Genomic DNA, 11,889 nt, shown 5'->3' with positions numbered 1-11,889 from the left:
GCAATATAATAAAATTTTACCATAAACATAAACTTCTCTGCTTTCAGGAAATATCTCTTATTGACATTATTTGCTTTTTTGCTGCTCTCGGTAGACCGCTTTGAACCATTGTTCTATTGCTTTCAAATCCCACTATGGTGCATTTAATTCCTTCCCAAAAACCTATACAGGCATCACTTTGGAGTTTAAATGCAAAAGAAATGTGTTCTGTGGATTGCTGGAGATTTTTCATAGCATCATAGCCTAGGACACTGGGACTTTGGTAATTTGATGGAACCCTTTCTATTTTTTTTTTTTTTTTATCACAGTGGAGGCTTCTGAAAATGAGTGTTTTCACCAGTGGAGGTTAAGAAGCAGATAGAGTTCAGTGAAATTTTTCTTTACTTCGTAGATAGTTGTAATGTTCTTGAGATTTCTTTTAATCTGAAAATTATGTAGTATATACATGTATACTCTCAGTTTGTATACAGCTTTTTTTCCTCCATAGGTGGTTCTCTCTTTAGACACAGGACTATGTTGTGTCTGATCTCTTACTCATGGCAGCATCTTATGTGTAGCACATATGACATGTATGTTGTATCTAATCATTAAACATTGTTCTTTTGACTATATCCCAGAAGTTTAGAGCATGTGTTTGTCATTTTATAAACGTACTAATTTCCCAGTTTATGTTTTCCTTTCTTGGTTATGAGGCATTATTATTGTCACCTTTCTTTTCGTTATGTGTTCATCCTGGAAAAAAGTCTTCTCCACAGCATGGAAACCCTTAATTACTTTAAAACATCACAGTGATTGTACCCTGATTTCCAGGCACTCCACTAAAACATGGGTTTGTGAAGTAATTCTAGCTAAGAAGATATTCAGGGAAGTCTGACAAATTCCTAGAAAACTTTTCCTACGTACTTTTTTTTTTTTTCCACTCAACCATTCTGACTTTAAAAGACTCTTAGATCCAGTTCTGATAAAATGGATGTAATTAGTAATTGCATTTACTGTACTAATTGGTTAACCCAGTAGATTTCTGTTTCTATACCAGGAAAATTTGGGAAATTAAGACACATTAAGTATGTCATGTTTGATAAATGTGTTGCTGAGTATCATAGCTTACTGCATGACAAGAGCTCAGATAGTAGAATCCAAAAGAGATAAATGGGTTTTGGGGTAGTTCCCCTTGCCCAAGTCTATTCCATTAGCACAAGCTTTCTGCTGCAGTTTTGAGGTTTTCAGCTACCTACTTCTTTATCTGCAGGACTGTTCTACGTATTTCATTCACCCATTTCCTTGGCCTCTACCTACTGTGTACTAGAAAATTATATCTGTAATGATGGTTCAGATATGAAGTAAATCAAGCCTAAATAAAAGTGTGGGAATGAAAGAATTTGGCCAGCTTTTTATTTTTTATTTTTCTCTATTTTAGGGAAGTGTGTACAGGTGTTCAGGGTCTCACTACTAGATCAGACTCCTAGTGATTCTCTTGTTTACCGCCTCCCAAGTGCTGGGATTACAGGTGCATGCCACCATGCCCAGTCTCAATCACTGTCTTGGCAAGCCCCGGGGGCAGGGCCAGCACAGGAGGCCTGGGGATCAAACCCCTGACCCCTTTGTCTGCTTGCAGGCACTTTAATCTGCTGAGCTATTTAGCTGGCCCCAGCTTTTTTTAAAAAGCAAATATTAACTAAAATATTATGGGGCACTATCTCAGTTACTCTTCTATCATCGTTTGGACAGATACCGAACACCCAAAATGAAGGGAGGAAAGGTTTACTTAGCTCACAGTTACTGGAGGTTTCGGTCCATACTCAGCTGGCTCCAAGACAGAGTGGCACATAACAGCAAGCAACCTTTAATGGTAGCAGCAAAGATCAAGAGCAAAATGGAGGAGTAGCAGCAACAATGTCTATAGAGAACAGATCTGCCTTAAGTTACATTTAGGCTATCTGCCCCAGGCTGGGTGTAGTACTCATACCCATAATCCCAGCAGCACTCACACACATAATCCCAGTGGATCATGAGTAGTCACAAACTCTAGAAGTCTGCCTCATGACTTACATGAGGCTTTTGGGGGTGGGACAGCTAGACACAAACCGTAACAGGCACCTAGTATTAAAAAAAAATTGTTGGGCTAGGGAGATAGCTCTGTGGTCTAAGCACCTGCCTGGCAAGTGCAAGGACCGGGCTCAATCCTGAGTACCACATGCGATGCTGACCTCAGAACCTGGGTGTACCATGCTGGCCACTGAGACCGGTATGGTAGCACAGGCCTCTAATCCCAGTGCTGGGGAGGCTGAGACAGGAGGATCACTACAAGTCCAAGCTGCATAGGGAGACCCTGTATAAATAAATAAGTAAATAAATAAATATATATATTTTTTAAAAATGTGTCAAATGGCAAAACTCTTCCAGCATGACTATGTGTTAAAGTCTGAGTCCGTTTTGCCTATGAGCAAACAGATCTGTGTTTCATATTCTCAGAGCTTGCAACAGGGCTTGTACATACAGCTAGGCATCCTGTGCAAATAGAGTGCTGAATGAATGTTGTCAGCTTGGTCCCTGAGACACACATTCCGGGTAGGGATTTAAATAAAAAGGAATGAGTAGTTTGTAAATGTGTAAGTTATTTTCCAGGCTGAGAACCCTACAGTGTGTTTCTTTTGTGCTCGGGATGTAATCTAGCGGCCCCAGTCTAACCTTTAGAAACCTGAGTGCAGTTAGTCTTTGCCTTTCCTCCTCCATCATCTCTCCTCTCTTTACTAAGCTCATGTTTTTTGGTCAGATTTTTTAACTTGCTATGTTCCTTATTATCATAGAGTCATGAAGCTGCCATTTCCGGTGCCTGAAATCTCCACTCTGTTTTGCAGCTGGTTTTTCTTTCAAGTCTCAGACTTATTACTTTCTTAGAGAGGTGTGCTGATCTCCAAGCTGAGTTTGCACCCTCTCCATCTACTCTGTCTGTTGATTTGTGCAAAGCCTCACACAACATTGAGTGAAAAGTGTTAATTTGTTTCAAATCTACCCTCATATCATAAGCTCCATAAAGATAGGATCATATCTGTTTTCTTTTTTAGTATCTACAGTTAGTATTTTTAGCACATGGTAGGTTCTCAGCAGCTGCTTCAGTGAGAGCAGTTGCGTTTGCTTAAGGACAGGACTTTCCAGGCTTATAAGTTTGTCCTCTGTTTCCATCATGTGGAATTTTTAGACCAGGTGAGGTTATGAACCCTGTTGAACATTGGAAGGAAGTGGGAATGATTTGTTCCCATTTCCCCCAAAGTGACAAATCAGTTAATAAGGATATACACATGAGACCTGACCCTGGCCTGGTGTGGCACTAAGACATGAATCATTTCTGTCTTGTCTTAAGTTGGAGAAAAAATAGAATAAAATGGGTAAGTACTTTTTCAATCTATTCATAGGTAGAAAAAGAAAGTTCAAGGGTTTTTAAATGATTCATATATATATATATATATTGCTTTAAAATTCATATTATGTATATATATTTATCATGAATCATTGTTTATTACCTTTTTGGTCAGTTTCATTTCATTATGCAGTGTATTACTGTAATTGGTTTAACTACCTCTGATGTCACAATTTCTTCATTAAGAAGTCATAATTTTCTTGAAAATGCATAATGGTAACAACTCTTGCTCATGTGTCTCATCATAAGAAAGATACTATACCAAAAGTAGAAATGCCAGGAGGAGCAAAATACCTTTGATCCACACAGACCTCTTCCATTTATGTGCTTTAGCAATCTACTGCCAGTAATTGAAGCTATCTAGCTTCTTGATTTTCTTTTACAACTGATGTCATTTTGGTTTCCATCTCTGTCAGTTGGTAGGCAGATAGAAGGATGAACCCAAGTAGACGTCATCCTTCACCTCCTACTTTCGTTTCATCTCGGCTCTTGAAGCTTAGCCTCCTTCTGCTACTCAGCCTTCCTGACTCCAAAGGAAAAGCAATATGGACTGCTCATCTGAACATAACATTCCAGGTGGGAAATCGGATTATATCAGAACTAGGCGAAAGTGGAGTGTTCGGGAATCATTCTCCTCTGGAAAGAGTATCTGGTGCTGTGGTACTTCCTGATGGATGGAATCAGAATGCTTGTAATCCACTCACCAATTTCAGCAGACCTGAACAGGCAGAGTCGTGGCTGGCCCTCATTGAAAGAGGAGGCTGTACTTTTACACATAAAATCAATGTGGCAGCAGAGAAGGGAGCACAGGGGGTGATCATCTATAACTATCCAGGTACTGGCAACAAAGTGTTTCCTATGTCTCACCAGGGAACAGAAAACATAGTGGCAGTGATGATAGGCAACCTGAAGGGCATGGAGCTATTGCACTTAATCCGGAAAGGAGTGTATGTAAATATCATCATCGAAGTGGGAAGAGTCCACATGCCCTGGCTGAGCCAGTGCATCATGTTTTTGTTTACCTTTCTGTCAACCACAATTGCTTACATTTTTTTGTACTGTGCTTGGAGATCTGGCATGCCCATCTATTCTGCCAGGAGGCGAAGACAAGTGAAAGCTAGTGTGAAGAAAGCTGTAGGCCAGCTTCAGCTTCGAGTGCTCACCGAAGGGGATAAGGAGGTAGACCCACATGAGGACACGTGTGTCATTTGTTTTGATGTATACAAACCACAAGATGTAGTGCGTATTTTAACTTGCAAACATTTTTTCCACAAGACGTGCATTGACCCCTGGCTTTTAGCTCGTAGAACATGCCCCATGTGCAAGTGTGACATCCTGAAAACTTAAGCACAGAGGACCTTCTGAAGATGGGGCGGATCTTTCCTAAGATTGAGATTAGATGAATTTTCTTACCTCGATTTCTATGGAAAGTGTCAAGTCAGCATCTCTGTCCAAGTACCAAAGAAGGTGAATTTCTGTGTGTAAAAATAAAACTCCATTTCATTGCCAGATATTTGTGTGCTTTCTTTCTAATAAGTTCTAATTATTATACAGCTTTGCCTTTCTTCAAATGAGGACATTAGTATATGTAATAAACAACTTAATTTTTATCAACAAATTACTGATTATGACATCAATTCAATGGGGAATAAGTTTTATTTTAAAATTTCTGGTCTTAAAATGTTTTCTTGTGCTTTGTTTTTAGACTTATCTTATTTTTTGTTCTTAGTAACATTTTTTCTGCTCATGAAACTTCATTACAATGAATTCACCTTGGTCAGTTAATTTTATTAATATCCAGAATGTTTGTTTTTTAGAACTACTGACTGAGTGGGTAATACATTATAAATAATTATCTTACATAATGGTACTTTTGGTTAAATAACTAATGCTTATAAACTGTTATGGGTCTCAGAGCAGCAGTACAGAAGTTCACCTGTACTTGCTGAAGCTCTTTAAATCCTAACATGGTAGATCAGTTATAGTAGCAGCATTTTCATTCTAAATGGGCCCTTTATGGATGCTCTTTTCTTCCCTCTCTGAATGGCAGTGACTATTTCTTACTTTGGGATCTGTATAACAAACAGAACTGAAAGTTTGCTCAATCTGCCTTTCCATATTGTATTTTGGGCCATATTGTATCCCTCTTTCTTTTCTAGTTGATGAATAAATACCTATGTAAGCATAAAAAACTGAAGGACTTGTGTTTTGTTTTGATGAGAGTCACTCTTTCTGGACGATATGCTAAGCCTTTGAATGCACTAAACCATTATCGGATTGAGATGGAGCTTTCAGAATCTACAGCATATACTATCCTTCAAAAAAATAGTGATGTGTAGAAATGAAACAAAACTAAAGGAACTTCCTGAAAATGCACTATTTTAAGCTAAAGGAATCACAGTGATATACTGTCCTATTTATGCCACATGTTGTTGCGTCTGTAACGCCTTTGCCTCTCCCTCCCTCCCTCCCTCCCTCCCTCTCTCTCCCTCTCCTCTCTTTTCTTCAAGTTGCCTTATTGTTGGCGCACATTTCATATAATCACCAGCTGTGTTGTCCTGGGGAAACCCGGCACAGAGGGCAGAGACATTTATGTTCGAGGTAACAGTTTTTGGTCTTTGCTTCTGAGCAGCCACTGAAATGTACTACCAAGACATTTGTGTGTGGCCACATTCGTGGCTTACCATGTCACTTAGCAAACCATTCTTGAGCTTCAGTGCCACATTGTGCTTTGGTGTGAGAGCTGCAAAGACATCGGGAGAACTGACAGTGTGTTTTGGCTCTTCCATTAGGAATATTTGTTGAGCTGGGCCAAAATGTTTCTTCACATCAATAGATGGCCTTTAGCCATTGCTGCTGTCAGTGGTCTACTTTAAATGTGGACTTTGTCATTTTTCTTTTTGAAATCAATACTTCCTTTTGTTTAAAAATGAATTTTACTCAATTAATACTGCTGTATTTTATCTTTCACCCTAAACCCTGTTTCTTCCCTCAATATGTGGGTACATTATATTGGTAACTGGTGTTAGTATATGGAAAAAAAAGAAGCGCTCCCCTGGATATTAGTTCTGTCTTTACTGCTGTCATCTGTAATCAGTGTATGTGAAAGAAAGTGAGAAAGATGGAGTAGGATGCCCTAATTTAAAAAATCAAAACAGAACAAAGCCCAATTCCGGAGAAAGCTTATATTAAATGAATATAGTATGATGGCTTGTATGATAAAGAACATTGTAATCAAATGTGCTGTAAAACTAGCATTGCCAAATTTACCACTTTTATTTCACACTTGATCAAAATGCTAGTTTTTAAATATCATTCATTTAAAAAGAAAACCTTGTTGGAATTATTTTCTTGAGAAGAAAAAAATGTTAGTTCCACAGTATTCTAGCATATGCCCTCAGAGTTAAAAGTATATACTTAACATCAAGTATGTATTCTTCAGTGTGCTATCTGAAACTATATTCCGTAGTTCAGTGATTGAACCTATCCTTTAATTACACAGAAACCACCTATAACAACATTGGAAACATTTAAGCCAATAGATTTACATCCCTCTCTAAGCTCTTATCTAATTGGCTACTTGGTCTGTTATGTCATAATCACACCATGCAATAGTATGTGGTAGCTAAAGTTACGATGTAAAAGTTACAATGGGGAGACTAGAGGTTTTTTTCAATGTAAAGTTTTGCTCTCTCAAATAAAACATCTGAAATTCAAGACATCTTTAAGAATTTCTTACAAAAGCATGCTGAAGGACGGTGGATCTTGTTTTCTCCCAGGAAGGATCTCTTGGAATACTTTTTCCTTCTTGTTTTAAATTGATTGTCAACAGATGCAGAAGCCACATCTTTTTATTGGTTTAGTTCTTAAGTTATTAAGCAAAGAGAAAAATGAAACTCCTTAAGATTGACACTGGACAAAACACCTCTTCTTCCTGGCTTATAAAATTCAGTTTTCTTTGGCTTTTTAGCTTGAACTGTTGCAAAGCTGATGCAGTTTGGACTGCTTACATGAACATATCTTTTCGCGTCGGGAATCGCGTTTTGTCAGTTATAGGGGAAACTGGAGTATTTGGAAGAAGCTCCCCTTTGAAGAGAGTGTCAGGAGTTCTAGTGCCTCCAGATGGAAAAACTAAAAATGCGTGTAGTCCCAATACCAGTTTCAGCAGACCAAAGAACTCAGAGATGTGGGTTGCACTTATTGAGCGGGGTGGTTGTAACTTAACACAGAAAATTAAGGTGGCAACTGAGCAGGGGGCCTGTGCAGTGATCATCTATAACTTCCCGGGAAGCGGCAATCAGCTTACCCCTATGTCTCATCAGCCTTTTAAAGACACTGTTGTAGTTCTGATTAGCAACTTAAAAGGAATGAAAATCTTGCACTTGATTCAGATGGGAGTTCCTGGTACAGTCACAGTTGAGGTGGGGAGAAAATATGTCATCTGGATGAATCACTACTTTGTCTCTTTCCTGATTGTCACTACTGCTACATTAACGTATTTTACCTTTTATCATATTCATAGACTTTGGGTAGCGAGGAGTCAGAAAAGGAGATGGCAGAAATTAGCCACAGATCTTAAGAAAGCCTTTGCCCACCTCCAGGTTCGCGTATTAAAGGAAGGAGATGAGGAGTTAAATGCAAGTGGAGATAGCTGCATAGTCTGCCTTGAACCTTATAAGCCTAACGATACGATTCGAATTCTGACTTGTAAGCATGTTTTCCACAAGAACTGCATTGACCCGTGGATTCTCAGCCGTGGCACATGCCCCATTTGCAAATGTGATGTTCTTAAAGCTTTGGGGATTCAGGTGAACATTGAAGATGGAGTAGAATCTTTGCAAGTTCTGATGGCGGATGAGTTGGCTGAATCCCTGTCGTCTAGGGAAGAGGAGACAAATAATGAAGTGACCACCGCAAGAACATCAGACGGAGAACACCACACCTCTAGGGATGGCACCAGCAAGCCCAGTTCCATAGGGGAAGCTGTTTATCCTTCACCATGACAGCGTAACCTTCGAGGAAATGGATTAAATCTGTTTGTCAGCTCAGGTCCTACCACTGACAAACTGTTTGAAGTGTGGTCCATGTGTCCTTTTCTGTTACTTTGGTAATTTTCTGTGCTCTTTGTTAAGGATTAAAATCAGGGTGGGGGATAGGTCTAGCATTGTGTTTTGGCTTAATTTTTTGTTATTTCCAAAAATAATATTTTGTCAGCGTATTTCGGTTCTGTGAGTATACATGAACTTATTTCTATGTACATGTGCATGTTAAAGGCCAGACACTTTTTCTCTGAATATTTTTTATATAGAAAGTATTAGGCATTAATAAGAAAATATATTCATGTATTTCTTCTAATACAGAAAGCCTTAGTTAACTTTGGAAACATAGTTTCTTTTATGAGCTAAGAGGAATAAAACTTACATTTCCATAATTTGTTTATAATACAGTATATTACTTTTGAGCTCACTGTGTATTTTTCCCATTCTTGGCAAGAAAATATTGCTGTATACAATTTTTAAATTTTTTAATCAATTTTATTATCCTTGATATGTATTAATTTTATTACTTATTCTTGTTCTCTTCATTTAATAAATTTTTGTGATCTGTGTCTATGCAGTGAAAACAATCTTTAAAGTGAAATAGTCATTATGCTTCACATCATTCACTGTCTAGTATTACATACAACATCTATGTGGTCATAATACATGGATTTAAGTTATATACATTTCTGTGATACTTAGTCATGGCCTATCTATTTTGCATGTATTCTAACACATTCCAAATTAATCTTCTTGCCATATAATGAAATATTTACACTTCAGAATGTTTCAGTATAGTTTAGTTTGCCCAGCATTCCGGTTTAGCAAAATATTGATGAGAAATGTTGAAATCTGCTAGGCAAATACTGATGATAGAATTTTTGGGTTGTCTTGGAGAGAGATATAGTGAAGGGAGGTTTTGTTCATGGCTCCAAGCTTCCTACCCAGAGCGCAGAGACGGGCAGAGGAGCAGGCGTGGCTGCAACTGTGTACCAAGGAGACTGCTGGGAGGAGCAGGGACACTCAACAAGGTCAGTGTTGGGTCACGGCAGCATCTGAGCAGATGACCAGCTCGGGGTGGTGTCTTCTGTGGAACACCCAGGCCTTTTTACCCAGCGCTGGAGGGGTTAGACTGATAGCCATGAGAGTTGTTATTCTTTGAAAGAACTGGATAACGTAGCAGGAGCACTGTTTTGTGTTTACCCCGAGACTGTAGGACATAACATACTATGAGCCTTCTTAGAGTCATCTCACCCAAACCAGGAGAAAATGCTGCTGTTGGAATAGCTGGTGCTGATGTGTGTGCTGCTGGAACCCAACAACGGAGGGGATGGCAGTGGGGACTTCTGCTAGTCACCCAAGAGAATCCCAGAGCTTTGGAAATGAGTATATCCAGTGGTGATGGCAGTCCATGGACTCAGAGTGCTGGATTGTGGCAGCACTTAGCAGATTCTTATGAGGTCTTTACTCCATGTTAGCCTTAGTACTTGAGGGATTTGTTTTCACTTTTAGTGTGAGAGTGCCATTTTATTTTCACTCGTTTTTCTGAATCCTTGTTGGTTTCTCTTTTTATTTCTTTTCTTCCTTTTCCTTTGTCCATCATTGTCAAGTTGAACTCAGCTTCCCTCCATATATAAGCCATGAGCATGTGTTCACTTTTATAAAAGATAGTTTTTTTTTTTTTAACACAATGTGCTTATCCTTTTATGGGAGACTTTTCAGTGAGCATTCTTTAAAGGTTTTTGGGACCTATTTTGGAAGCAGGATACAGGAGGTCAAGTCTATAAACTCAGAAATGTTTTCTGCTGAGTGCTTTGCTTACATGGAAATGTACATTATGGCAGATAATGTACATTATGTAGTTGTTTGTCATATTTCAGAACAAAACAATAGTTTTAATCCTTGTCTGCAGAACGATGTAAACACATCAATAAATCACTGTTACTTTGGATTTAAGAACCAAGACTTGGAAATAGCCCTGCTATGTCAAATATTAGGTATTATTCATTCTGATATATTTTTACCTATCCTGTGGGCTGTGCCATTTCCTCTTGGACCTAGTGATGCAAATATATTGTGTCATAATGATGCAGGATAATAATGTGAATTATTTTGCCCTTACAATGAGGAATGTAATGGGTTTCTTTTGCATTTTGCCTTTTTTTTTTTTTTTTTTTTTTTTTTACATTCTTTGGTTATCAAAGTTTTATTTCCCACCTCTTGATCAGTACTAGGTTAATGTTCTTTATAAAAATTAAGTTTACTTTATTCCTTGTTTGTTAGTAAAATACTAGGTTTCATATTTTACCAAAGTGAAGATATTCTAGCAGTCTTTAATTGCAGTTGAGTGATACTATATTTAGTTGAAATTATTCTGTCTATAGATATGGTAGTCAAAAGTCATTGAGAATGGTTGGGATAGATATATAGCTACATTCTCTTAAATCAAGGAATAGAGGGACTTGTTTTAATAGTGTTTGTAAACAGCATATCATGTCTGAGTCTTGTACAACAACCACTAGGAAGGCAGTATGCAGTGTGTTAATTATTGGAACTGTCCTACCAATTTGATTTGAAACTGTCTTATTGATATTTATTTCTCAATAAAATTATGGAAAAAAATAAATAGACCACAACTTAAAAGTCATAGCATAATGGTAATGTCCTTGCCTCTCACTGTAGAGTTGGTGTAATTGTCCTATAGATAAACGTTGGGGTGGCAGTGAGGGCTGCCTGTTGACTGGCTTGGCTTGGAGTCCACACACTTCGGGGTGGAAGCTCAGCCCTGCAGTGTGTCCTGTCCCTGCCCCCATCATCCTTGGCACTGTCCCCCTGCTTTTTGGCTCCCTGACCTTAGCATCTGTGCCCTGCCACACCCTTCCACAGTCGGGGTTCTGCATTGGAGGCAGGTGACTGAGGACCAAATGCCCATTTAACTCCCTCCCACACACACAAAGAGAAAAGCTGTTAAGTTGTGAGTATCAGTATTGTGTCCTAGCAGGGGGAAGTCTAATGCCGTTAGCCAGCTTGTATTTGTAGTAATAACATGAGGCCTTCAGAGGACTTAGTGAGACAGATTTGCCTTTTCTGGTAGTTAATCCTAGTGTGTGCTTAGAGTGGTCTCTCCTCCAAATGCACAGGTTTCTGAAACAGCAGGCAGGAATTAGGAGGTGAAAAGAATCAGAGCTCAGAGAAGCATTGATTGCAAGAGAAAATCTTGTGTCAATTCTACCACGGGGGCATTTTAGTGACAATGTTGTCCTCTCATTCCTTTTTACCATAAGCAACTATTATATTTTAGAAGTAGAACCCTTTCTTCAGTTTAGCAATTACAGTACTGCATTTTCTTTTAAAATCTAGTTCTCGGGGCTGGAGAGATGGCTCAGTGGTCTAAAGCACCTACTTGGAACAAGCTTGGCAAAGCACAGGGAC

The 11,889-nt window shown here is 38.7% G+C and overlaps 3 protein-coding genes across 3 annotated transcripts in view; all 3 read left to right on the top strand.

The window, feature by feature from the left end:
* The window catches only part of Cadps2 (calcium dependent secretion activator 2), a 575,996-nt gene that overhangs the window by 174,224 nt on the left and 389,883 nt on the right, over window positions 1-11,889 (top strand). The window lies entirely within an intron of this gene.
* Rnf148 (ring finger protein 148) lies at window positions 3,701-4,855 on the top strand. The gene has a single exon (XM_004643308.2). It carries the CDS (start codon window positions 3,854-3,856, stop codon window positions 4,763-4,765), a length of 912 nt encoding a protein of 303 aa, XP_004643365.1. The 5' UTR covers window positions 3,701-3,853; the 3' UTR covers window positions 4,766-4,855.
* Rnf133 (ring finger protein 133) lies at window positions 7,070-8,458 on the top strand. Its single transcript, XM_004643309.2, has one exon. It carries the CDS (start codon window positions 7,309-7,311, stop codon window positions 8,419-8,421), a length of 1,113 nt encoding a protein of 370 aa, XP_004643366.1. The 5' UTR covers window positions 7,070-7,308; the 3' UTR covers window positions 8,422-8,458.

The sequence above is a fragment of the Octodon degus genome, unplaced genomic scaffold (genome assembly GCF_000260255.1).
Source record: "Octodon degus isolate 3935 unplaced genomic scaffold, OctDeg1.0 scaffold00170, whole genome shotgun sequence".
NCBI classification, from domain to species: Eukaryota; Metazoa; Chordata; class Mammalia; order Rodentia; family Octodontidae; genus Octodon; species Octodon degus.
This window is presented reverse-complemented; position numbering and strand designations above follow the sequence as displayed.

Bases quoted from the DNA above. Each gene is read 5' to 3' on its own strand.
- Rnf148 (XM_004643308.2), top strand. From the start codon at position 3,854: ATGAACCCAAGTAGACGTCATCCTTCACCTCCTACTTTCGTTTCATCT.
- Rnf133 (XM_004643309.2), top strand. From the start codon at position 7,309: ATGAAACTCCTTAAGATTGACACTGGACAAAACACCTCTTCTTCCTGG.